Below are 25,818 nucleotides of genomic sequence, written 5' to 3'. Positions count from 1 at the left end.
CCAAAGGAAGTGTTGGGAGTGCCTTGAGTCATTTGAGATATTTTACATTACATTTACACATTTAGCAGACGCTTTTATCCAAAGCGACTTCCACGAGAGAGCTTTACAAAAGTGCATAGGTCACTGATCATAACAACGAGATAGCCCCAACATTGCGAGCAACCAAAACATGAAGCCTACATTGTGAAAAACCAAATAAGTGCCAAAGGGAAGAACCATAAGAGCATGCAGTTAAACAAGTCACAATTAAACAACATGAAACTCAAAAAGTGCAAGAGTGTACCTGTAGAAAAACAATCAACGGTAAAATATTTCACAGTGAGTACAAGAATTTAAATCCGTTACAACTAACCAACAAGAGCAACAAGTCTCTCAAGAGTCATTGTGATCCTGGAGGAAACTAACATCAGGTCCAGCCAAGCATTCCTAAGTGCCGTTGTACTCCCGGAACAAGTGCGTCTTGAGCCTTTTCTTGAAGGTGGAGAGACAGTCAGTGTCCCTGATGGAGGTGGGGAGTTGATTCCACCATTGGGGGGCCAGACAGGAGAAGAGCTTGTGTTGGGACCGGGCGCTCTTGAGCGGTGGGACCACCAGACGGTTGTCAGAAGAAGACCGTAGGTGGCGGGTGGGGGTGTAAGGCTGGAGGAGAGACTTGATGTAGTCGGGTGCAGTCCCATTCACCGCTCGGAAGGTCAGTACCAGAGTTTTGAATCTGATACGGGCCGTGATGGGAAGCCAGTGAAGGGAGATGAGGAGCGGGGTAACATGGGAGCGTCTGGGTAGATTGAAGACCAGACGGGCCGCTGTGTTCTGAATCCTCTGGAGAGGGTGGGTTGCGCATGCTGGGAGACCGGCGAGCAGCGAGTTGCAGTAGTCCAACTTTGAGAGGACAAGTGCTTGGACTAGCAGCTGGGTGGAATGCTCAGACAGGTATCTCCTGATCTTCCGGATGTTGTAGAGGGTGAATCTACATGACCGGGAGACCACAGCAATGTGGGCTGTGAGGGAGATCCATGGTCATCCATGGTCACCCCGAGGTTCCTGGCAGAGGATGAAGGGTTACCGTCGCCGATCCCAGGGTGATTGAGAGATCGTGGGAGATAGAGGGTTTGGCCGGGATGATGAGGAGTTCTGTTTTGGCGAGGTTCAGCTGGAGGTGGTGCTCGGTCATCGAGGCGGAGATGTCTGTGAGGCAGGCCTCGATCCTAGCTGAGATCCCCGGATCAGTCGGGGGGAACGACAGGTACAACTGTGTGTCGTCAGTGTAGCAGTGGTAGGAGAAGCCATGGGAGGTGTTGATTGGTCCAAGCGAGGTGGTGTACAGGGAGAAGAGGAGGGGTCCAAGGACGAAGCCCTGTGGGACACCAGTGGAGAGCTGGCGTGTGCCTGACACTTTGCCTCCCCAGGAGACCTGATAGGATCTTCCCGACAGGTAGGATGAGATCCACTGAAGTGCAGTGCCAGTGATGCCCATCTGCTGGCCAGAAAGTCTGGCGAGCAGGATTTGATGGTTAACCATATCAAACGCTGCGGAAAGGTCCAGCAGAATGATGACAGATGACCTCGAAGCCGCTCTGGCAGACTGGAGGGCAGTGGTGACTGACAGGATAAAGTATAAAGTATCTTAGTTTTATAACTAATATAATAATTTATAAAGAATCTACTGTGGTACTCTGTGTCTAGAGGAGGCTACATAAAACGCACCTGACGCATGACAAAATATCAAATTTCAATAGCATTAGTTTTGTGTCTGCTGCGGCAGTTAACTGAAACCTGAAAGTGTCTTGTGCCTTGGCACAGGCTCTACTAGTCTTTGGAACTCTGCTGGAGGGGTGGCACACCATTATTCCAAAAGGTCCCATCATTAGGTGATGATGGTGGTGTAGTGCACTGTGTATTTGCTTGGTATATTTATAAGAACATACAAAACACATACAATTGAATATAGTAAAGCTAATGTGTAAAGCAAATTACAATAAATGTAAAACTATTTTTGGGACAGGTTCAATGGTTGATTCTAAGATGTCAACATGTAAAACATGTAAAAGTTGCAGCTGTGTTACTGTATTGTATTGGACAGGCTACTTGTCTACCTACCAACATCCCGGCAGTAGTCAGGCAATGCATTCATGTGTTTTGGGGGAGTGACTTTGAAGGGAGGTTGGTGGGATATTTTAGTTTGAATCCTTTTGAACTTAAGCCAAAACTGCTTGGTTCACCAAGCTTACCTGCTCTGCCTTAAGGAGTAAGACAGTCTTGGAACTGGGAGCAAGCAAAGTTCAGCAATACATTTTATGAATGTGAAGATAGCTTGTCCATGGAAAAGTTAATACGGTTAATCACATGTTCGAAAAAGAGTGGACAAGTACACATTCATCAACCAGTTAAAAAACATTTTTTAATTGTAGTTATGAAACAGATATAAAACCATGTATCCCAAATCATAACACATCATTACAAAGGCACCGATAAATGACAATAGCTATGTTCTGGACCTTTCCTTCTTGAGAAGTGTGAATGGATCTTCTCAAATGCTTTGAGAATATCTTTTTGGCCTAGGTAACTGTTGAATAGTACCTTTCAAATATTTTCCTTGTCAATTGTTCCCCATTATTAACTATGATCTGTTAAGAAAGATTTAAGGTTAGTAAAATCATAAAAGGAGAAAACGGTTACTTACCAACTTTAACATATAACTAAGATGATTTACTTATTATTTGTTGTGGTTGAGAATCATCTTCACAGAAACATTTATAACAAAGCTGCTATATTTCTGAACCAAAAATACAAAAGATTAAGACAATTAGTAGGGTAAATATGTTATTAGGGTACAAATGCCAAATCATTCTGAGAATAGTATTAGTAAAAAGGGTTTAATATACAATTTAACAACAACAAAAAATCATGGTCATCTGCAAGAGAGGTGAATTGATCATATTATAACGCTCATCCTGCTTTTAGGGTTAGGGTTTAGTTTTATTTACTATTTCCATTTTACAACTGGTAGGTAATACTGTGGTCACAGCAGTCCCAGTCTAGAAGTTCTCTTCCATGAAACCACAGCTTGATCTCTCTTTGAGCCCCCTCCACTGAATCACTGGCATGGACAACATTTCTAGAGAAACAAAACAATTAGGGTTTAGTTGGCATTTCCATTTAAAATTCCCATGTGCCATTGTGAATGTAGCTCTACAGCCATTTAAACCTAATTGACAGTTCCTCTGGCACATCATATAATACAAAGTAGGATTTGGGGGTTAGCGAGGTAACTTTAGATTTAAACTTTAACCCTTGTGTTCGGGTCATTCTGACCCATCAGTCATTGTGACCCACCGTCGTATTGCGACAACTTTACCGCATACAAAAACAAAGTGAATCATTTTCTTTTAACCGTTGGGCTGTCTCAGACCCCCCACATTGCAAAGGTTGAAAGAAAATTATTTGTATTTGTTTTTGTATTGGGTAAAATTGGGTAAACACAACGATGGTTCGTTATGAACATTTGGGTCATGTGACCCGAAGGCAGCACAAGGGTTAAGTGTCATGACAGTGGTTCACTTTTTACCTGGGTACCTATATCACCAAAGTCACCTGTGCTGCACACCTAACCTGCTTGGGAGCAGGTCATGTTCGAAATTGTTTGAAACTAATTGACTTGTTTGTTGTGGGTCAGATGAGGGGTATAACTGTTGTGTGAGTGTGTGTGTGTGTGTGTGTGGGGATGTTTCTATTGTTTTATTGTGCAGTTTTTTTGAGTGCCACCCTTTTATTTACTAGAGATAGTTTCACTTCCTTGTAGGCCATTTTATTCCTTTCATTTGGCACTATTGCTTTGTCCTTTGTGGTGTGCGTGGTTTGTTTATCATTTTATTATAATTAAACTATGATGAACTTGTATAATGAACTTGTATATTCTTTCTTTAGGAAGACCATTTCAGCTTATTGTGCTCACACCTTCCTACAATCTCATTATACCCATGTTAAGCACCTTTCTACGCCTAGAGCAAACCCAAACAATAAGGGATGTCACAGATTCGAATGTTATTGAAGGATAAAGAAATTACGAATACAAATATTGACTGATATACCAAAATCACCTGCTTATATGAATGCTGAAGTCTCCTCTAATGGTGCCTGCTTGGGCCTCAGCTGGGTTGGTGTGGCCTACCATGATCCGAGATGCCTGGACAACATTGTGCCCCTCCCACACCTACACAGCAAACAATATGATCATTCAAAAATATCCATGAAAATCTGACATCCAATAAAATCAAATAGGGTGATATGTAATGGTTAGTAAACTAGATTAGCTAACTGACACAGGGATATGTTTTTAATAGGGGTGTAACGGTACACAGAAGTATTGGAGTATAGGGAGTCAGTTGGCTGAGCGGTGAGGGAATCGGGCTAGTAATCCGAAGGTTGCCAGTTCGATTCCCGGTCATGCAAACTGACGTTGTGTCCTTGGGCAAGGCACTTCACCCTGCTTGCCTCGGGGGAATGTCCCTGTATTCACTGTAAGTCGCTCTGGATAAGAGCGTCTGCTAAATGACTAAAACTGTAAAGTTAAAATTCGATGTGAATGAAATTCTCTCACCATGACAACCACGGGCCCAGAGGTCATGTAGTGCAGCAGACCAGGGTAGAAAGGTTTCCTTTTCAACTCCTCATAGTGCTGAGAGAGCAAATCTTTTGGGACCTGTACAAAGTGGCATTTCATAATGCATTCATTCAGTATCGCGACTGATTGACTAAACGGTTTGGATTACATGTGCAATATATTAAAGAAGAGGTTTACATATATTGTACCTCAAATTCGTCAGGCATTCTCTTACCTGCAACATCTTTAAACCCACTAGTTTGAAGCCCCGTTGTTCAAAGCGATGCATGATATTTCCCACCAGATGGCGCTGCACCCCATCTGGTTTCACTGCAATGAGGGTCCTCTCTGTCACACCCGGGATCCCTGCGCAAGGAGGATTGTTTTGCATAATTTACTGGCCTTTCACATGCACCATTACCCAAGTAATCTAATGTGAAATAATATTTCCTAATGATCTAGCCTAAATCCAATATAGTCCTAAATCTTCTTTTCTACATTAATAATCCTAAGAGTTGGGAAGCTATGGGCAGTATGGATGGAGAACAGGCAAGGCCTCCCCCCTTTTTTGGCATCTTCCAATTAGTTAAATTAATGTTTCTGTCCATGTTATTTTTGTTGAGAAAGGTTGAACATTTATATATATTCTATTGGATAACTTTGTTCAGGGGAGACAGATAGTCCCAACAAGGGAGAGGGTGACAGGGGGGTTAGTCCAAGGGTGATCGAATGTTCGAAGAAGCTGCTGTAGAAGCTGTTCATTCTCATCATGATCTTTCACCCATCTGTAGCGTCTCATCTCTAACTGCCCTCCTGTACCAGAGTCTGCCATCTCTAACTGCCCCTGTACAGAGTCTAACTATTCCTTGCTGTTTTCAAGTGTGGACTTCATTAGTGGACGCTATTGAGCTTAAGAACTTTGTGACAATATATTTACGGTTTTAAGGTTTCAAAATTCAAATCAATTTTAATTTGCGACATTATCAATTAAATAACCATTTCATATCGACCCCATGGGTATATTTCTAATAGCCTACACAATTACTTCCAAAAACTAGCTGCCTGAATTGTTATTGTAGCCTATGATGATTTAAAGTGTTTATGTTATATGCTATGATGATCTTGATGTTATTGCCAACAAAACAGATTGGAAAACCAAAACTCTTGTTTTTGTAAAAACTGATCAAACACAAACTATGATAATAAAAAAAACGTAATCTTTATATAGTGTGTTTCATCCATAATCGAGGCAAAAATCGTGCAGTCTACGGCCGGCGAAATCCGGACCAGTGCGTTTTATTTAAAAACGCCTAGGTAATTTTCATGTAGACCGTGTCATCCCTGGTGGGGAGCAAATAAATTAAAAGGTTTATCGAGTTAATGGGAGATACAAGGACTCAACAAAAAATCTTGATTGTACTTGATCAAATTATTTTAAGTAGGCTATTATTTTGGAGTCGGCCTACCATGTGACTAAATGTAATGTAAATAACTAAATGTAATGTACCACAATTACAGAATAGTTTGCAAAATAGTTACTTCAATATAAATGAGCAATTTCAGAAGCACGTGAAGGCTCATGCGCTCAAAGCAAAACGTTGTCATGCGCTCCCAATGGTCCCATGGTGATACCCATATTAGTTTAAAAAAGTGCTCACTGTAGACCATTATATCTTTAGAGAATTGTATATTCTTATTACAAAGCGAATATTAAAATACCACAATGAGTATTTCCGTAGGCTACGTCGCACATCTGGAATTTTAACAAACCAAACAGACGGACATTAATGATAAACGTGATTGAAAATGCTTTTAATCCTGAATGGTGGAGGATCCGCATTACCTAAATGGACTTACCCGAATGTGTTTACCAATTAAAATTAAATAATCACAACTGGGAATGGTTTCACAAAGTAGGCTATGACACATAACCTGATTGCCGTTACTTTTCTCGCTAACAGTTTCTTTACATTACCTGATAAAGTGTTGTGTCCAGCGACGCTCTTTTGTCTTAACAGCGTAAAGGTGGTCTCCGGTACAAAACCATTTTTGGACGGATTTGCTACAGTATATGTCAGTTTACCATTTAGAAAAATATTCTTCAAAGCACCCCGAAAAAAAATAACCATGATTCAAAGTGTATGGATACACTTCCAAAACTTCAATGGTTTACGAGTCACGTCCTCCACGAGTCACTTCATGTTTAACCCCAAACATGCCAGCAGGTGTAGATAATCAAGACCACTTATGAGTAGTTTATTCGTTAAAAGGTTAGTTACCTTACATCCATTATGCATGTTTATTTTATTGTAATTTCTGGTCAAATGGTGCTATAGTATTTTAAGAAACTGCACTACAAAAATAAACACTGGTAGAGGATGAGTGAGGAAATGTACACTTTTATATCGCAACTGGGGTTAGGGTATCAACATGCATATGTAGAGTAACACACAGAAGACAGAAGTCCACTCCTTTGAAAAGTCAACACACTCTGTAAACTAACACAAGAGGATCATGTACCTGATAAAAAGGTCAAAGCCCGAGAACAAAATAATCTATCCTGCAATCATGTCCTTAAACACTCTTTTGTAGGTCAAAAAGCAACTATAAAAACTCTAACAAAAACACATACAGGAAAATCAAATGTTAGCTGATCAGGTCCATATTTTTTTTTTTACATCAAATCTAGTCTAAGGATCAAGAAACAAATACTTTCACCTATTTTGATCAAATGTGCAAATTTAGAAATGACCAACTTATCTTCTTATTTTCTAGTTTTGCGAAAGTTTGATTGTCAGAAGGATTTGAAAAAGAACCATTTTGTTTTTTAATTAATAAAGTATTCACTGAAATAAATGACAATATCATTCTTACAATTTTATACAAAACAAGCACTTTATTAATCAAGCATGGTTTTTCTGTTTCAGAATGGAATGATATGAAAGTTTTAAGTTTAAAATGTGTGTCTCCTTTGGAGATGAAAAACAGAATGCAAGTTCAATAAAGCAGACATTTTTTTAAACTCACAATTGAGTTAGAAAGTGCTGAGTTCCAGCCTGGCCTTGTTCCAGAGACTGGGACAGTCCTGCCTCAGTTTGCTCAAGGTTCGGGTTTAGACCAGGCCAGCCATCTTATGTCATCTCATTATTTGGCCTTGTCATCATTGGCAACAGACAAGTAAAAGAGGGCACTGCTAAAAACAAATCAAAAATGTTCAACCCTCCTACAGTAGAAATGGAGCAGAAGCCTATCCAAGTGGCATTCAACAAGACCATGAAGACTGGCACTCTTATTTTCCCAAAAGTTGACAAAGGTGTTCCAGGGAGCTGAAGTATTGGCAGTGGGAGTGGGCCTCATGTGACAGTGTGCTATAGCTTGACGGTGCCTGTAGGCAGGCTGCTATTACATAATCTATAATAGCGCAAGTCGTTAATCAGTCTGTGCACACTCTGAGTGAACGAGGGCAAGTCCTAGAGAAAGAATGCAGAGATATCAAAATCAAACCCTGCAGACAAGAAACATTAATAATTCAATATTCATACCCACATTTCATTGGTCGTTTCCAAGGCTTTCATTCTGTATAGACTGATTATTTCTTTCAATATGACTCCAACTTACATTCTTATTTAACACCTTATGGAAAAATGTTCAGTAAAGTCTAAAGGCCGAAATATGCTTCTGCATCTCCGTTTACGGATGGGCGGGCGCACGGATACGCACGGATAGACTGCGGTTATGGTTTCTCCGTAGGCTGTGGGTGCTGAAAACAATTCACCGCCAGAAGAGTAGGTGGCGCAACGTTTTTTTTGTAAGTCGTCGTGGAGTGTTTATTTACCTAGGTTATCGAGAAGTCGGAGCAAATTTACAAATTAGCCATTTCCTCAATAAAATACGCACATTTTCAGCAACTACACTGCCCATTTCTCGTCACATTTTAATTCAGATGCTGATTTACATGTACTGTTTAGCTGAAATATGAATTGTAAAAACTTACAGCAATGGCGGTCAAAGGATTCTGTTCGTCCTGTTTATCACGACAACCCCGCCCCCGCCCCTGACGCAAGCGGTTCTTAATACTGACCAATCACAGCCAAGGGGGTCTCCGTAGCTCTCCGAAATTACGACGGATAGTTCGAAAATTCAGGAGGTGCACGTCGAGCTCTCCGGGGCTCTCCGAGGGCTGACAGAGAGCTCGTAGTGGACGTTCCACGGAGACGAGGGCGTTCCCATGTGTCCGTTTTTCGAAAAACGCAGAAGCATATATCGGCCTTAAGCCCTCTTCATGCAGTAGGTCTAACCTCTCTTCCTGTAGTAGGTATAACCTCTTCATGTAGTAGGTCTAACCTCTTCTTACCTTCTCAAGTTTAAAATTGCGTCCAAGCACAACTCGTTGGTTTGAATCCACTCCCTGGCATCCATTCAGAAACTCTGGCATGAAGACGGAGTAGAAGACCTCAAAGTCCACAGAGGCCATGTTGTAGATGGCCAGAGCCACCTCCTCCTGCAGCAGGTCGTGGCTCCTGTGGAGAAGGACTTGCAGAAGAACATTGATGAAATGGAACAGCATGGAGGTCCGGAAAAGTTTCTGGGGGGGAAAAAAGTGTGACAGTCAAGGGTGTTTTGAGATTTCTCAAAGCAATTTGTCTTGCAGACATTGTTATCAGTTTACATGTTGTAATGAGTATGTTGAGTCTATGTAATGAGTAGAGTGTAAAGGAATGGCACCCAACTCACTCTATGGTACAGTTTGTGCTTGCTGTTGAGTGATTCCAGATAGGAGAGATTCTGTTTGAAGATGTGGATGTCAGGTTGCAGAAATGACTGTCCAAAAGCCTTAAGACACAAATCATACTCAAAATCAGGAAACTCAAAGCACATTTAAGAAAAAAATCTTCCACAAAATACACTGTAGGCTGCTATAACATTTTGCCCCACTCTGCTGTTTTTCCTCCCCCGAAAATGTATATATTCTTATAGATATTTGGTTTGCATCACCATTGTATACATTATGTAACATGAAAACAATATGGATAAGAGTGTTCATTTCTGTTAGGGTTAAAAAAAAAACAATAATAATTATAATGTTGATGTCTGCTGATCAAACAGCAGTAAGGAGGCACAAGAGTTTGTTAATTTACAATATTATTGAACAGAGAAAAAATATGACAAGAAATTAACATGCCCACTCAAATACAAATCAAAACGTAAGCACACACCTGCATAGCAGCTATGAACTGGGCTTGATTCTCCATGGCTTCCTCTGCCACTCCTCTCTGAACACTTGCCAGGACCGAGGTTTTGAAGAAGTACCTCCAGTTCTGGTGAAGAACCTGGTAAAGCAGCTCGAACATCTCTGCCTTCACATCCGGGGAGGAGCGCTGAATAATGAGATGCCACAGTCAGTCTGTGTGCATGTGTATGCAGTATGAGGATCCAACTATGAGCATGGGAGTGTGACATTATAAAAAAAGAAAGGTATTCCTGCTTGGATTACCTGAACACATTTCCCACATGTGTAGCACTTAAGTACTATTTACTTGTACTAACCCTACTTGTGCTAACCCTAACCCTGTGTTGTGGGTCTAGTTACTGTGGGCTTTCCTCTAACCTCTGCCACGATGGGATAGACCTGGTCCATGCACAGTGAGAGGATGTTTGGAAGAAAAGGTTTGAAGGCCTGTCCAGGCTCCTGCACCACCACCTGGAGGATCTTCAGAAACTTCTCCACCACTCTGCATCCAGCGCTACCTTCCTGCAAGATACTGGCAGCCAGCTGCTCTCTGCAACACACACAAACATAGCTACAGTGTAGAGCTTGCACAGCTACAAGAACAGCTTCCTGGTAGGACCACTGAAGCATTAATGCACTTGATACTATTCCCACTGAAACAGCTACACACAGCAATGACATTTTCAAAATAATTTCTAACATGGCAACATATTAGACAATAAAGCTTTTTGAATCTTTAATCTTTTATATAATAGAATTCAAATTCACAGTATGGACATCACAGTTTGGTGCATTCAGTCAGACGAAGAATACATCTTCAGTCAGTCACAAGCGTTTATATTTAATGGAAACGGAGGAGGTCGATCAGATGAAATGAGCGAATACGCTTCTCATCTGTCCGTATTTTAGTGCCGCGAGATTGTAAAATGCTCACGGCAAGCTAGCTAGATAGAGCGAAAACAGGTAAAGGAGGAAAAACTAAGATTCTAAGCTTGTTAGCTATCTGATCCAGTCTATTTTTTAAATATATATTTTATATTTTCCCACATGTAGATCAAATTTATTGCATCTCTACCAAAACCACACACTTTATATTGTCTTACTGCAAGTTAGCTAGCCAGAATTTCATCCAAAAAGAAACCCCTTTGAAACAGGCCGATTCAATCGAACCATGACCCCAAAACTGCGGTACGTACCGTGACTTCTGTGTACCGTTACACCCTCTTTGGTAATACATCTCAATGAAAAGTACAATTTGCATATGTAGCCCACCTTGTGAACATGCTGAGGAAAGTATGGATGACTTGTCCTGTGAAAGGAACCCCCATCTGCACACGTAGCCCTTGAAACAGTGTCAGGAAGAAGCTCAACATCGCATCTGTCACATCTAGGCACAAGAGAAGAACACAGTAAGCATTACCTTTTGAGTAAAACTAAATGTGGCAATATACACTCACAAAAAACATTCTTCATTGCAAGGATGTGAACATTTAGCAAATCCTTAACGTTGAATTAGTACATACTCTTAATATACTTTCGCATTACTTTGTAAGTAAGCATTCTGAAATAACAGAAACTACACCCTGGGTTATCTTAATGCCTACCATACCAAGTGTAAGCACAAAATCAAGACATTTTTTCTTGGGTTTGATCATTTTTATTTTCTATGTACAGCAGTGTATTGTAAGAAATAAGATCCCACGGCAGTTGTTTCTATTAAGCTCATTCATAGACTTGTAATTAAGAGTGATTATGTTCCCTTCTTACCTGGCTGCTCAATGATCACAGGAAACAGAGCCAGGGAAACTTGCACAGATTCCTGGAGAGACTGATAGCAGATCTGACGAGATTTGGTTGATTCGCCTGAAATGCTGTCCACAATGTCCCTCAACACAGGCAGGGTCTGGTGTAGTACTGCTTTCACTGTAAATAAACAGATTTTGACATTTTGAGGAAAGAAAGGAAGGAAGATAGAAAGGTAGATTAAAAGGTAGAACGAAAGAAAGGAAGGAAGGAAAGAAGGAAGGACTGACTGTCATCCAGGCCGAGTCGTGGTGGCAAGTTGGCGGTGCCCCTCAGCAAGCGGTAGTGGCGTGTCAGGGCTGCTAACATGTTGGCATGGTTACTGGACCGTGTGTGCCACTGCTGGTCACTCTCCGGAAGGTTAGGCCAAGGAAGAAGCAGCATGTTGGACAGGGCCCTACACACCAACATGTGAGCCTGTGTAGGAAACACACACTTTACCATCATGAATTCAGGTAACTTTTGAATTACAAGTTGAAGACAATGCCCTAATTACATAGGATTCATAGTAACAGTAACTATATAAGAGTAGAATATATTTAAAAGAACAAATACAAAACCGAAAGTAAAATAAATACAAGAAATAGGGGGGAAACCAATTAGTATTAGTTCACCAGCTGCAGTGACTAACTTTTCTAGAACCTCAAAGCTTTGTGTGTGCCCAATGTATTTGATTTTTTAATGAATAATGTTGTTGAATCCCTTAACCTCTGCTTGATCATTCTGTTGTAGGCCCTAAAGTTGTTGTTGAGTTTGAAGAATTTTGCAAGGTAAAAATTATAAAAAGTCTTATAGCTACTTAATACAGTGGCTGGTAGATTTCTATGTGCCCAAGTATTTAAAAAAAACATACCAGCATTTGGCAGGTATTAATTTAACTTTAGCACTAGCCCCATTGAGTTAGCCAACAAGGGTCAAGGATGGTGCCTTAACCGTAACCATAACCCGCTCCTGACCCGAGGACTGTGGCTCTCAAACTGTTCTGGAATCTAAAATGGTGCTCTAGCTTTAGTTACAATTCTGTCAGGAAGATTAAAATGTCTGAAACCTAGGTATCATCCCTGATGACAATATGGATTTGAAGAAGCATTTTGCTCAAAGAACACACACCTGTCAGTATTTTCCAAGCTACTGGACGGGCACTCAGAGCTGCACCAAGCCCTATGTTACTTCTTTGTGCACAAAACTGTCCTTTTCTACATGCTGTAGCACAGTCTCATAATATACTGCATCCACAATTGTTTACAATGTTGCTCTTAAACTATGATTCTGTTTTTGTTGAACTGTACTATGTGAGTTTTGTTGTTGATGTTATTGTTGCACTACTGTTGAGATGTGGTCACTTTACACAGTGCCTGGTAGCTGGTAACACACAGACCGCTTCTTTCCCCTAACAACTGAAATACTGTTGCCAGAACCATGCACTTCTGATGTGATATTGCTCTGTACTTTCAATATGCTCTATTTCTACAATGACGTATCCGCTAAATTATTAAAATGCAGTTGTAAATGAATCTCAGTCCCTGACCTCTGGGTGCAGCCTGTGTGTCTGGCTCTCTGTGATGAGGCTGAAGATGTTCTGGACAGCTGGCAATGTGGCCAAGAACACAGGCCGCACGGTGGTGGCCATGGAAACCAGGAGGTGGCATGCCGACAGCAGCAACTTTTCAGGTACCTGTGACAGAAGGGGCAAATAGAAAAAAATATTTTTGACAAAAATTATAATAATTTAAACACAAATACTTTATTATTCAAATATAATTTGACTGGTAAGTCCTGTCTGCTTGAGCAGCTCACCCCGTCACTACAAGAAGCCACAGAGATTTGTGCTGGGGCCTTCTCTAGATCAACTGGCCTGGTGTTTCAGTCACATGACTTCTTCCTGGTGATTCAGTCACATGACTTTTCCTACCATGACTACTTTGATGGCTGGCTGGCCTGTCTTCATACCCACCCCCCCCCCCCCCCCCCCCCCCCCCCGGATCCTGAAGCCTACAATCACACCGCTCTGATCTGTCTAGGATCCGTGTGTTGTTGTCTTACATGGAGAGTTATGCAGTATTGTAGTGCAGGATTGTTGCACCGTTCCTTGGCACTAACCACTGTAATACTGTAAGAACTGTACACTTCTTGTCCCAAATTATCTGCTGCAGTTACATTTTGCACTATTTGTTCATCACCTTGGTTAAACTCCTGTTACACAGGAAACACACCACTGATCTGTATTTGCAGTTCTTTTAAATAATTTGCTAAACTCTTTGGCAACTTGTAGTCTGCACTTTAAGTTCATAGAAATTAAACACCTTCAACCCCTGTGGAGGAGCACAGAGCAACACACGTTCCACAGTCCAAATACTTGTGTGGTGTCCACTTATATGAGAGTGCTGGTGATAATACCTTGGCTGTGATGAGTGGACTGCTGGCATTCACAACGGAGGTGATGAGGTTTATGAATCTGCTCTGGTTTTGCCTTTGAACCTCACTGTAGAACTGAGCCAGCCAATGGGAATAGGCCTGCAATGCAGCCAAGGACTGGGCATGGCTAGAACACACATCCATACAAGCATCAAAAGATAAGACCTGGTGAACTGGCAATAAAAACAAATGTTCAAGACCTGAAGATAGAGTTTTGTTTCCCTTCATGACTCATGAGAACAGATATGACAAAAGTATATTACTGTCAGTCAATACCATACAAATATACTTGACATTAAACAATGAAAAAATGAAAGTATAAGAGACCAACAGAAAAATTAAATAACTATGAACAAAAGCCACATAACTGAAAGGTTGACACTCACACATCAATTAGGTCTGGCTTGAGCACGGAGGGAACAGCAGTCTCTAGGTCGTACAGGCTGATCTGAGAGCCATAGCATGTTACCTCCGCCAACCTAAGTCAAGAAAAAGTTATATATGTATTAATGTTATATGCATATACAAATGCCAATGTCGTGTAACATTATAATGAGGTAAATGTATTGATGATTAGAGTTGATGTCCCAAATGGTGCCAACCAAACTAAATAAGCTAGTACTTACACATATATAGGCTGCAAATAAGTGAATATTATGTTGTTTTTTATATATATACACAATTATTTACCAAATTCTGGAATTCAACTCTATGAATTTATATTTTACAGACTTGTTTTATGTCTATTTGTAGAGACTGCAGAATTTCTAAATCCTATGTATTGTAACCTGCCCCAAGCTGAGGCCAATAGAACGTCAGTTTGGATGTGTTTAGCATTTGGATTCAACCCTGATGAGTGTTAAACAATACAAGAGCACTCTCTGACCTCTCCACCACAGCCAGGGCATCACTAAAACGTGCTGCAAACACATCTCCAATAAAATACTCTGCCAGGCGCCCAACTGCCTGGAGAAGGGAACTGAGATCCCTGAGGGAACAGTGAAGCCTGCGACAATCATTCTCCGCTGTGATGTTCAACCTACGACCTGCAGGGAGACAAGTTTACACATGGTGTTGTTGCATCTCTGAACATGCAAGTTTACACATGGTGTTGTTGACATCTCTGAACATGGTAACCGTAGTCAGCTAAATGAGAAATAATGTTGTAAAAAAACGAACTTGTGCCTGAGGTGATGATGAACTGCTGTAAACCCAGATACACATCCAAATTCTCTTGAAGAACAGGAAACTAGGTGGGAGGAGAGAGACTGGTTAGTTTTCTTATAATAAGTGGAAATTAGGGAAAGAGGGCAGATACTACTAAGTACGAGGGTGTCACTGCTCAAGTACTCATTCCTACTCTCTTCTAATATTAAATCCTGTTGTAAGTCCCGTCAACAGAACCTGCTTTAAACCGTGTCCTCAGTATATCCTTTAGGCACAATGCGTTTCAACTTAATCCACAAGTCAGTTTGAGCAACAATTTATTTTTCATGTGTTCATAAAATTGACTTAAAGTTGAGAGGGAATCAAAAAACGGTCTAGTAGGGACACGACAAACATTTGTTCTGCGGCTCCAACAGTAGTTACAGAACAGCCTGCTGATAATTGCACATTATTGTTTGAGAAATATTTGAATTGTGTTGGTTTATAATATGAATGATCTTATTCTTGACACATTTAGATCTTTTATACTTTCTGCCCTAGCTAGTGCTTAACTAGTTATATGCTCTACTACGGCTAATATAAAAACAACTCTTAGAAAAGGCCTTAAAAACAGCAAATTGATACTGTATCAGTTCTGACCAGCGATATTTACATTTACATGTAGTCATTTAGCAGACGCTCTTATCCAGAGCGACTTACAGCAAGTACAGGGACATTCCCCCGAGGCAAGTAGGGTGAAGTGTCTTGCCCAAGGACACAACGTCAGTTGGCATGACCGGGAATCGAACTGGCAACCTTCGGATTACTAGCCCGATTCCCTCACCGCTCAGCCACCTGACTCCCTGATATTTTGGCAGTGTACATGACACGGCATCCTTAGGTTTTAGCCTGGACATCCAACTAACATTTCAAAATCCAATAGCTAACATTTTCACCGTAGCACAATTTGGTTTTATATATCATACTTTAAAGCAGCAATTTGCTTCTTCATAGTCTTACCTTGAGTGAAATTCTGAATGAACGGAAAAGCCAAATAAATAGATGCTGCGCACTTGCTACTCTAACCCGCTAAATTAGTGTTGCCTTGTATGAGACAACTGAAAAATAAGCTCGCAGCTGTCAAAAATTGATAAATTCTTACTAAGTCTGATAGACTAAGCACTACTGAATAAAAATGTGCTGCTTGTCCTAGTAAATGTTTTGTCAGTGCGCAAACATAATGGCTGCACTAGGATTCTTTATTTAGACTTAGTTTTAATTTGAACATTTTCTTTAAGCGGTGAGGGAATCGGGCTAGTAATCTGAAGGTTGCCAGTTCAATTCCTGGCCGTGTCAATTGACGTTGTGTCCTTGGGCAAGGCACTTCACCTTACTTGCTTCAGGGGGAATGTCCCTGTACTTACTGTAAGTCGCTCTGGATAAGAGCGTCTGCTAAATGACTAAATGTAAATATAGCTTCTACATACTTTAATTTGAAGAAATCTAGCTATTAAAATTGTAGCCAATCATTTACTCACAGCTCTCAGACAATTATTCAATCAAACAATATCATGGGTTTGAATACTGATCCCTTTTTGAACACTTGAATATTGAAAGATTCTTGTCCATCCCTAGTAAGTACAAGAAACATGTTTCAGAGGGTAAAAACTCCTTCCAAGCTTGTGCTTTCAAATCATCAAGGGAATCCACTCTGAAATGTACAGCCCAAAATAAAAGTTCACACTAAGTCAAATATAGACCATTATTCTGGAAACGTATCCATAATGGACAGAGGACAACTTCAAGACTGACATCAAAACAACATCTACTTACCAAGGTGGAAAAGGCATGGGAGGGGAGCAGCTCCATCACCTTGGCAACCACCTCAAGACTTTGACGCAGGTACCGCTGCCACTCTGTCTGTTGCTGTGGTTACAGAAAAACATTTCCTAAATTTAGCACTTTTATCATACAGTGTGTGTAGGAGTGTCATTGCTACTTTGTTGTCTCCAGATTCTAAACTAATTTGATTTGTCAGGTGTTCATTTCTCTTACATCATCATCCAAGATCTCATCATCCAGTTCCTCAAACTGGGCCTGGTTGTATCGAAACTGGATTCGGTTCAGAACCTCCCTCAATAACAGCACCAAAGCATCTTTATACCTGTCCAGACAGACAGATGACCAGAATACCAAAGTGATATGACATAGGTATATATATATGTAATAATTTATATATATGTAATAATTTATATATATATATATATATATATATATATATATTGGACATATGACATTCAAGGGAATTCATATGTATATACCTGTTTAATACACTCTCTCTGTCAGCCAGTCTACTTTTGATTTTAGTGGTCAAGTAATCCAAGAAAATGCTCCATATATCCAAGCAGGCAAAGTAACCTTCATGGGTAGGCTGTAAAACAAAGTTATGGAAAATCGGAAATTAGCTTGTTCAAGAATTCTTGTAAAGTCAGCTTTTCAGGAATCCAATACATGCTGCATACAGTGCCAACATGTTGCACACTTAAATACATCAATCATATACTGACTCTGTAGATCAAGTGGTCCCATTTCAAATACAGCCCTCTGTTACTTTAGATAAAAGTGTCTGCTAAATGAATACTTGATATTTCTCATGAAGGCTAAATACCTTTAAATGGCCTGGAATTTTGACAATGGAGAATTATTTTATTTTTAGGATAAAACAACAACAAACTTGTACTGACTTGATAATATTATCAAATCACTTTCAATCAAGAGATTAGCACTTAGCACCAATGCTGTATTTTTATGTTATTCATGTCTACAAGGAAATCAACTAAATCTTTGAGAACAGCTTGTTTATGATGTCAGAACGAAAACAGAACTACTTTAAAATATGACATTTTACCCTGAATTTTATTTGTACTTAGTATTTACTATTGATCTAAAATTAGCCAGGCACAGTAGCTGAGCTGAGATATGTTTCTTATTTCACAAGACGGATTAAAGAAATGCTGCATGTATTTAAACAGGGTCTTAAGGTGTCATTTGTGGAGACTGATACCTGGTTGAAGGTGTACTTGAACAGCAGGGCTAGGAACTCCACAACAGGAAACTGAGCGTTGGATTCAATCCGCCTGAGGTGAACGCTGACAAAAAGGCGCAGAAAATCTGAAAACCTTTCCAAGTAGCTGTAGACAAAGAATAAGAGTTGATACTACTAATTAGCAGTAGTTAAATAAAAAATTGTAAATAAATCAAGGCCGTAATCATAATACATATTGGAGGGACACATCCCCACCAATATTCAAATCTGCTCAAAATGTCCCCCCCAATATATTGATATAAAAATATAAATGTGCTACGCTACGACAGGAAACCACGCACGCTGTTCGAAATTATCATTTAAAAAAAAATATTCGTCCCCACCAATGTTGACTCCATGGCTACGGCCTTGAAATAAATGCTGTTCATTCATAAATGCATGGTAATGTTGATATTGGCAATTAATGCAAAGATTGGGGAACTGTTTTTAACACAGATATAAACACACTGCGTATATTTTTTCTTTTACGTTGCGACTAGAAGATGGGACTATGAATTAGGCAACCTCACTGCAAAACTGAAAACTAAACTCGCTCGTCTGGTGCACACGGCCATGAAGGTCATTGGAAAAAGCAGCTACCAGACCTTGCAGTCTTTTTATGAACAATCTGTTCTTAGTCAAGCCCAGAGAATAGCAAGGGACCCTTCTCACATTCTCCATTCAGAGTATGACCTCCTACCCTCAGGGAGGCGATATAGAGTCCCTTACTGCAAACTCGACCGTTTTAAGAACTCATTTGTTCCAACTTCCATAACATTTCTCAATGCTGCTTGAGGATGAAATCTATGTAATAATTTTTATAGTGCCTTTATTACGGTGACCTTTTAGCATGTATTATTATGAGGTGTATGTATGTGTTATGTTATGGGATATGTGCAATACTGTTATGTAACTGTTGATAATGTTTGGCTGAGGATGTATTGTTTGTTGTTATTGTGACTGTCAAGGCATTTATGACGCACCACAGAGACCAAGACAAATTTCCCTGGGCGGGACAATAAAGTTCATCGTATCGTATCGTAGTGCAAGCTTAAAACATCACAGACTTATAAAACATGAAAAATCCTGACACAGTTTTGTTATACTACTGTTTAGCAAATATAATTTTCTGTGTGTGCACACGTGCGTAATTGAAAAGAACAGTTGAGAAGTCAAAAATGTCCAAACAAAAACAAACAGGTGTATGTATGGGAGAATGTGTACTTGTGCACAACCAGCTTTTATTTGTTTCCCATTCACATCAATAGATAGCAGAACCCTACATATTAACTTACATCTTGCTTGGAGGGTCATGACTGCAGCACAAACCATCCTATATTTGTGATACACCGCACCCTTTTTTAGTTTATTGCTTCATTAAAGCCTGCCAAATATTAAACTGTATTTTGTCCATGACTAACTATGTTTACTGATAATCCATGTGGATGTGCAGTAATATATCTAATAGAACTGTGACAAGGTTTACCCATGGTAAATCATCAATATACCATCAGACACCATCAGATAGAGCTGAACAACCTGTTGTACAACAAATTTAGACATGATGAGAATCAATCTTAAATGTTTTCAAATGCACCATGAGGAGATACATAGTCTTAGTATTGCTAGCAGTGAGGCATTGCAGAGGCATTTTCTGAGACGATCTCCAAAAATGACAACTGAGTCAATAAGAAACAACCTTCTTACCCAAAGGACACAGCCAAACCCCCACTGTAGTGTACAAGAACCCCCCCCCCCCCCCCCACCCCCCACCCCCCCACCCCACATGAAGGCATACCTCTCATCCAGTTCCTGCAGTCTGCTCTTAACGGTGTGAGCGTTGTGTTCACGGGTCAGCCTCTGCAGCAGGAAGAAGGTCTGTTGAAACATTCGGAGTAGGTACTCCTCAAAGTCCAGTGGCACGCAGTTCTTTGACACCAGTTCGTTGACACACGTCATGGCCAACACCCCAAGCCGTGCCCGCTCAGAGTGGCTGCCTGCAGGGAGCTGTGAGAGGCGGCCCCCTTCGCTGGCTGGAGGTGCCAAGGAGCCTGGGTCCAGCAGGCCGTTAGAGGAGGAAGACGAGGAGTAGATGGAGGGGGCAGGCTTGGCCTTTGCCCGTAGGTCACAACCAAAACGTGCAAAGTGGAAAATGGATGCCAACAGGGCTGGAGTGATGCTGGTGGACAGTGGAATCCAGCTAAACAGGTGGGCAAGACACTCCAGGGCTAGGGAACAGAGCTGCTCACTCTCCTGGTCAAGCATGGGCATGGGTTGGCATAGCAGCTTGGAGTACTGGTTACTCTGTAGTAGACTGCACAATACTTCTGCTACAACACAACAAGATGGAGCAGGGGGTGAATAACATGGCCACATCATATTCAAAATACATACCCATGGAACCAAGCACAATTTCTCAATTACTTTTGTTTTCAATTTATCAATTAAATGGTGTGGCTTTACATGGCAGTGGTTTTTGAAACACTTAATATACCATGCCAGAAGTAACAAAAGTCAGAGATCGAAAAAAGTAGATCCATATACAGTCTCCGAAAGCCGACTTGTTGAATAGTGACAGCTTTTACGAGTCAAATGGTTTCCCATAAAAATCAACTCACTGTTTTCTCCCGAGGTGGGGGAGGGAGGGGGGGTGGCAGCTGTAACACTGTGCTTGTCCCACATTGTCTCAAGGATACCTGAAGCACAGAACAACTATTAGCATCGAAATGTTTGATGGGATGTTTATCACAATTGAGAGTTGTTGAGAGGGGTGGTCGATGCTCTGCCCTGGGCCCGGGTTGGCTGTTGCTAGGAGATCACTGTGACTGACAAGTGCATTTCACTTGTAGCAGTCAGCGTTTGTAGTGTGTTATAGTCAACAGAGTAAACGGGCTGAAATTTGGAGAAGTATTTTATCAACTTGTTCAATTGCAAGAAGAAATTGTTTTTTCCCCCCGTTGCAAAAGTTTTTAATAGTAGATACATTAAATGCGCTCAATACTACGCTGAGTCGAAAGTGGTGGGGCGGGGCCCTACCACTTTGAAAAGTAGTGGGGCAAATGCATGTTCGCCACATGTGTGCCGGCGGCTCTGGTGCAAGCAAGTGCTCAGGTAGGGTTAGGGTTAGTGCTCAGGTATTAAGGTTAGGGTTAGTGCTCAGGTATTAGGGTTAGGGTTTGTGCTCAGGTATTAGTATAAACGCTAAACAGACTTCGAACGTCTCAAGCAATCCTATAGGAATGGGTTGATAAGAAATTAAGCAGGAAGTAGTCATATGCAAACTGTGTCACCTTGTTGGACAGGTGCACTGAAATTGGAAGGAAAAAAAAATCTATTGGGCTGTCAGCAATTTTATAAATCAGAATGACAAAGCCATTGCAAATAGTCCTGTTTTGTGAGAGACACATTTTGAAGAGTGATCATCAAAATGCTGTAAGAGCTTCCCCAGTAAAAGTGACACACGCACACTTCTATTGCAATCCAGCACCTTCCTCCAAACACCAGTGAGCCGTCCTCACCCGTCAACAGACCAAGCACTGTTGGCATCTGCTCCAGCAGCAGCTTGCGAAGCTCATCCTTCCGTGCCACACTGAGATCTTCCCGAGGGCATGCCAGCTCCTCAGATGTCGTCTTCAGTAACACCAGTCCCAGAGACGTCATCACTGGAGACTGGATCAACTACAGAGGCCCACAGAGGTTTTAACATTAGTTTACAATCAATGTTATAAATACATTAATGCTTCTGAAGATACTGTTACTGACTGTACCCTGATACAGAACCATTCCAGTTTAAATTAAGACAATAAAGTATGGTGCACTACCGTTACAATTGTGACTAGAGTTATACCTCAAGGGTGTTTGTGAAGAAGTCATGATAGAACATCGGCCAGTCCTGGCGACCAATGTCCACAATAACTTTGCAGAGTTTATTGCGTATGAAGTAGGGCATGGCTTTGTGCTGGGTTAACAGTAACTTGGGTAGACAGCTGCGGATCTCCATCTTGTCCTGGGAGACCACTCCAAGCCACATCTTATTCACCAGGTTCTACGAAAAGGGGTGAAAATCAAATAATGGTTGTTCTAACATTTCTAAAAGAAACAATATGGATTTAACATGATTACAAATAAAAAATTCAAATATGGGAGAGTGGGGAAAGTTGTTTCAGGATTAAGTTGTCAAAGTGAATTTTACTCAAACTATAGGCTTGATGTCAATGTCCAATAAACTAATTAGCAATCTAAGACAAACAACCCTCAGATTGTCAACATGGTTGTTCTATAGCTAATTCAATACACGTTTGTTATACGTGTGGTCAACAACAAATTGCAAAAATTTTGTAGTGAGACAGAATAAGGGGTCAGCTATTAAATGCTATTACACTTAAATGGCCATGTCAAGGTTTGTGGTCAGGGCAGGTGAATTTGTTGGGTTAGGGTTAGTTGTCTCATTATATTGATATTAAAATATAGGGAATCATACACATGCAAGAAAATAAAACAAAATAAGGTAAGGTTGTCTGGGAGTACAACAGTACTTAGGAATGATTTGTTGGACCTGATGTTAGTTTCCTCCAGGAACACAATGACTCTTATTGAGGGACTTGTTGCTCTTGTTGGTTAGTTGTAACTGATTTAACTACTTGTACTCGCTGTGAATTATATTATTGTTGCTTGCTTTTCTACAGGTAAACTCTTGTACTTTTGAGGTTCATGTTGTTTAATTGTAACTTGTTTAACTGCATGCTCTTATGGTTCTTCCCATTGGCACTTATTTGTTTTTCACAATGTATGCTTCATGTTTTGGCTACCCGCAATGTTTTTGGGGCTATCTCGTTGTTATGATCAGTGACCTATGCACTTTTGTAAAGCTCTTTCTTGGAATTCGCTTTGGATAAAAGCTAAATGAATAAATGTAAGGTCTTATGCCCACAAACTTGCATAATAAGTTGCTATCAACAACATTAATAATAACAACAAGAATATTAGGTTGGATGAATGGCCTGACTGTCAAAGCAGCAAATGCTTCATTTCTCTCTCAGAACGAATGGCTTGTCATTAAAAACAGTGACAGCATAATGTTTGAAACACCTTTATTTCACCATCAGCTCAACCCAAAATGAAGAAATGTAAGTTATGAAATTAGCAGTATGTCGTTGCATTGTTTATTCACTGTAGACAAATAAATACCAGGTAAATACCACTTGCAAAGAGTTTGGTACCCATCCTCATTAATCCTTATTTTTCAAATTCCTAAAATGCAACAAATAACTTTTAATAAACACCTATAGGTGTTATTAAAATCTTGCTATAGATAGCAACAGCCGTGGTCGAAAACATTAGCATCCTTGCATTTTCAAGTTGTGAATAAAAGAAACAGCTTTTTCAAGACTGACATACAGCACGTGTTGTATCCCCCTTGCTGCGGATTGTGGAACAGTGAGCTTCACAGTCCAGAGTTCTGCCTATGCGTCATTTTGAACTACTAACATAATTAATATTATATGCCAGTTGTTAATATATGTTAATATCTACTTCACCTGACCCTAACCCAGTTAATATCTACTTCACCTAACCCTAACCCAGTTAATATCTACTTCACCTAACACTAACCCAGTTAATATCTTCTTCAATATCATCACATCTACACAGGCCTAAAATCATGGAAGAATGTACAACTTACCTCAAACACTGTGAGGCTGTACATCATTACATACTCATTACTCGTATTAGACAGGAAGTACAAACAGTGGCGCCAGGCTCCTGTTTGCTGAGCAAAGTTGTTCAGCAGCTCCTCTGCAAAAAACCCAACCAGAACAAGAAACAAGATTGTATTTAATAGTTACTTTACATAAACAGGGTGGATTGATTAATCTCAATAGGAACTCATACGTGTCAACTGAAAATAATGCAGATGAGCTACTGAACATGTATTGTTGTTTTCACAATGCTTTGATTGGTCACCCAACTGCCTCCAGTCCAAAACTCTGGAAAAAAGGCTAAAATATATTTCTCCAAACCCGATATGATATGTGTATAATAATTGGGCTTCACTGGACCTATACATGGTGACTGCATTGAATGAGAGGAAGAAGGTCCATCAGGTAGACAAATGACTCCTTTCTTAAGAAAAATGTACTAAAAGAACACACCAGGTGAGAACCCCCTCAAGACAAGAACCTCCTCCACATTTTGAATGAGAAAATTATGTAAATTATAAATTGATAGTGGCTGCACACACATCAGACATACAACCAGTGCAAGACTCACCTATTTCTCTCTTGCGCTCATTGGTTGTGCAACTGTGAAAGAACTCAGTCATGAGACTTTCCAGTGCACGTAAAGACGCTTCCTCTGATGCCTGATGGATCAAAGAGTTTAGAGGCTGAGTTGACAGCGATTGAGGGATATTTGAAATTCAATGGTTAAAATGTTTTAGATTAAATTGTGTCAAGTTATTAGCACTAACTCAGTGGTATTTGCAACTACCGAAACAATTCTGTGAGTCTGAATTCTTCAAATGGGTCACAACATGCAGAAGATTACCCAATGCAAATATTTGGTTCTGCAAGATTGTGTACTACTGACATGCAACATCCCGGAAGCACTACAGCTCAAGCAGAAACTTTATTTACGTCTTACGACCTACAGAGATGTCTTACCTTATTTACATTTCAACACTATTACATTTAAATAATGTGATTATTTTTCATAATTATTGAACTGAAATCAATATTATATAAATCAACTGTAAGCGTGTGCGATGCATTTCAATTAATAGCAATCTAGTTGTATCATTATGGCACATTGTTCTGATAACGTTACTCACCATGTCTCGAGGTATTTTTATGCTGCTACAAGACTCCAATAAATAATTGTAGCTTCCTTGTTCGCTACTTGAGGTGTTGGCTACCCCGGCACAGGCTCATGCTTTGCTTGTGGCGTAGGGCCCACTTGCGACTCATTTACAGATCACAGAAACATTGCATCGAGAAAAACACTTCGGGTAGCTTGCACCGTCAAGTTGTTCGTTGGTACCGTTATCTATACAGAAATGCACTGGTCTAAAATTGTACCCTGGTAAATATTGACAATGTACACGCTGTGTGCTGCGTGTAGCTAGTAGCGACCGCACAAGTAGCCACCAAGCTAATGTTACTTGCTAGATAGGCTAATAGCTATACAGAAATGCTATACGACAGATCCGCCTAGTTTATCGCATACATGTAACTCCGATTTGAGCATAAAACAGCAACAAAAGCACATCTGTTTGAGTTTTCATACAACATACATTTACAAAATCGTAGCTAAACTTTCCTGTTTCCACTTGTCTTCCCTTTGGGTTATTCTAAACGGTCCGATGCTATTCTATATGCTGACATCTAGACACGGGCCTTAGCACTCGTCGTAACTTCCTCCTCAAAAACCAGCACCCAGTGTGAAACTAGCCTATGGCCTCAACGTTAGATCTAATTTCCGGTTGCCTCTTTCCACAAATGTCAAAATAAGGGTCATAAGACGAATTATATTTGTAAAAGAAAA

General features: G+C 40.4%; 2 protein-coding genes across 3 annotated transcripts; both read right to left on the bottom strand.

The window, feature by feature from the left end:
- Positions 1-2,611: 2,611 nt before the first annotated feature.
- On the bottom strand, positions 2,612-6,730 carry nme4 (NME/NM23 nucleoside diphosphate kinase 4). Its single transcript, XM_067232667.1, has 5 exons — positions 6,576-6,730; positions 4,836-4,966; positions 4,598-4,699; positions 4,098-4,210; positions 2,612-3,115 (listed from the first exon to the last, which is right to left on the bottom strand). The coding sequence occupies exons 1-5, from the start codon at positions 6,727-6,729 to the stop codon at positions 2,995-2,997; spliced, it is 621 nt and encodes a 206-aa protein (XP_067088768.1). The 5' UTR covers position 6,730; the 3' UTR covers positions 2,612-2,994.
- Positions 6,731-6,879: 149 nt separating this feature from the next.
- Positions 6,880-25,665, bottom strand: xpo6 (exportin 6). 2 transcript variants are annotated; one of them, XM_067232889.1, is made up of 24 exons: positions 25,106-25,665; positions 24,547-24,637; positions 23,960-24,072; positions 22,127-22,324; positions 21,798-21,957; positions 20,898-20,975; positions 20,078-20,609; positions 18,259-18,385; positions 17,516-17,625; positions 17,250-17,358; positions 17,028-17,120; positions 15,228-15,297; positions 14,935-15,094; positions 14,435-14,527; positions 14,031-14,175; positions 13,162-13,308; positions 11,864-12,050; positions 11,598-11,753; positions 11,103-11,217; positions 10,209-10,380; positions 9,817-9,978; positions 9,335-9,433; positions 8,955-9,185; positions 6,880-8,070 (listed from the first exon to the last, which is right to left on the bottom strand). In XM_067232889.1, the coding sequence occupies exons 1-24, from the start codon at positions 25,106-25,108 to the stop codon at positions 7,969-7,971; spliced, it is 3,453 nt and encodes a 1,150-aa protein (XP_067088990.1). In that variant the 5' UTR covers positions 25,109-25,665; the 3' UTR covers positions 6,880-7,968. The 2 variants fall into 2 exon arrangements, with proteins under 2 accessions (XP_067088990.1, XP_067088991.1); XM_067232890.1 differs by having other exon boundaries at positions 20,078-20,606.
- Positions 25,666-25,818: the final 153 nt, after the last annotated feature.

This window comes from Osmerus mordax, chromosome 3 (genome assembly GCF_038355195.1).
Source record: "Osmerus mordax isolate fOsmMor3 chromosome 3, fOsmMor3.pri, whole genome shotgun sequence".
Taxonomy (NCBI): domain Eukaryota; kingdom Metazoa; phylum Chordata; class Actinopteri; order Osmeriformes; family Osmeridae; genus Osmerus; species Osmerus mordax.
Note: the sequence above shows the minus strand (reverse complement) of the source record. Positions and strands in the feature narration are given on the sequence as shown.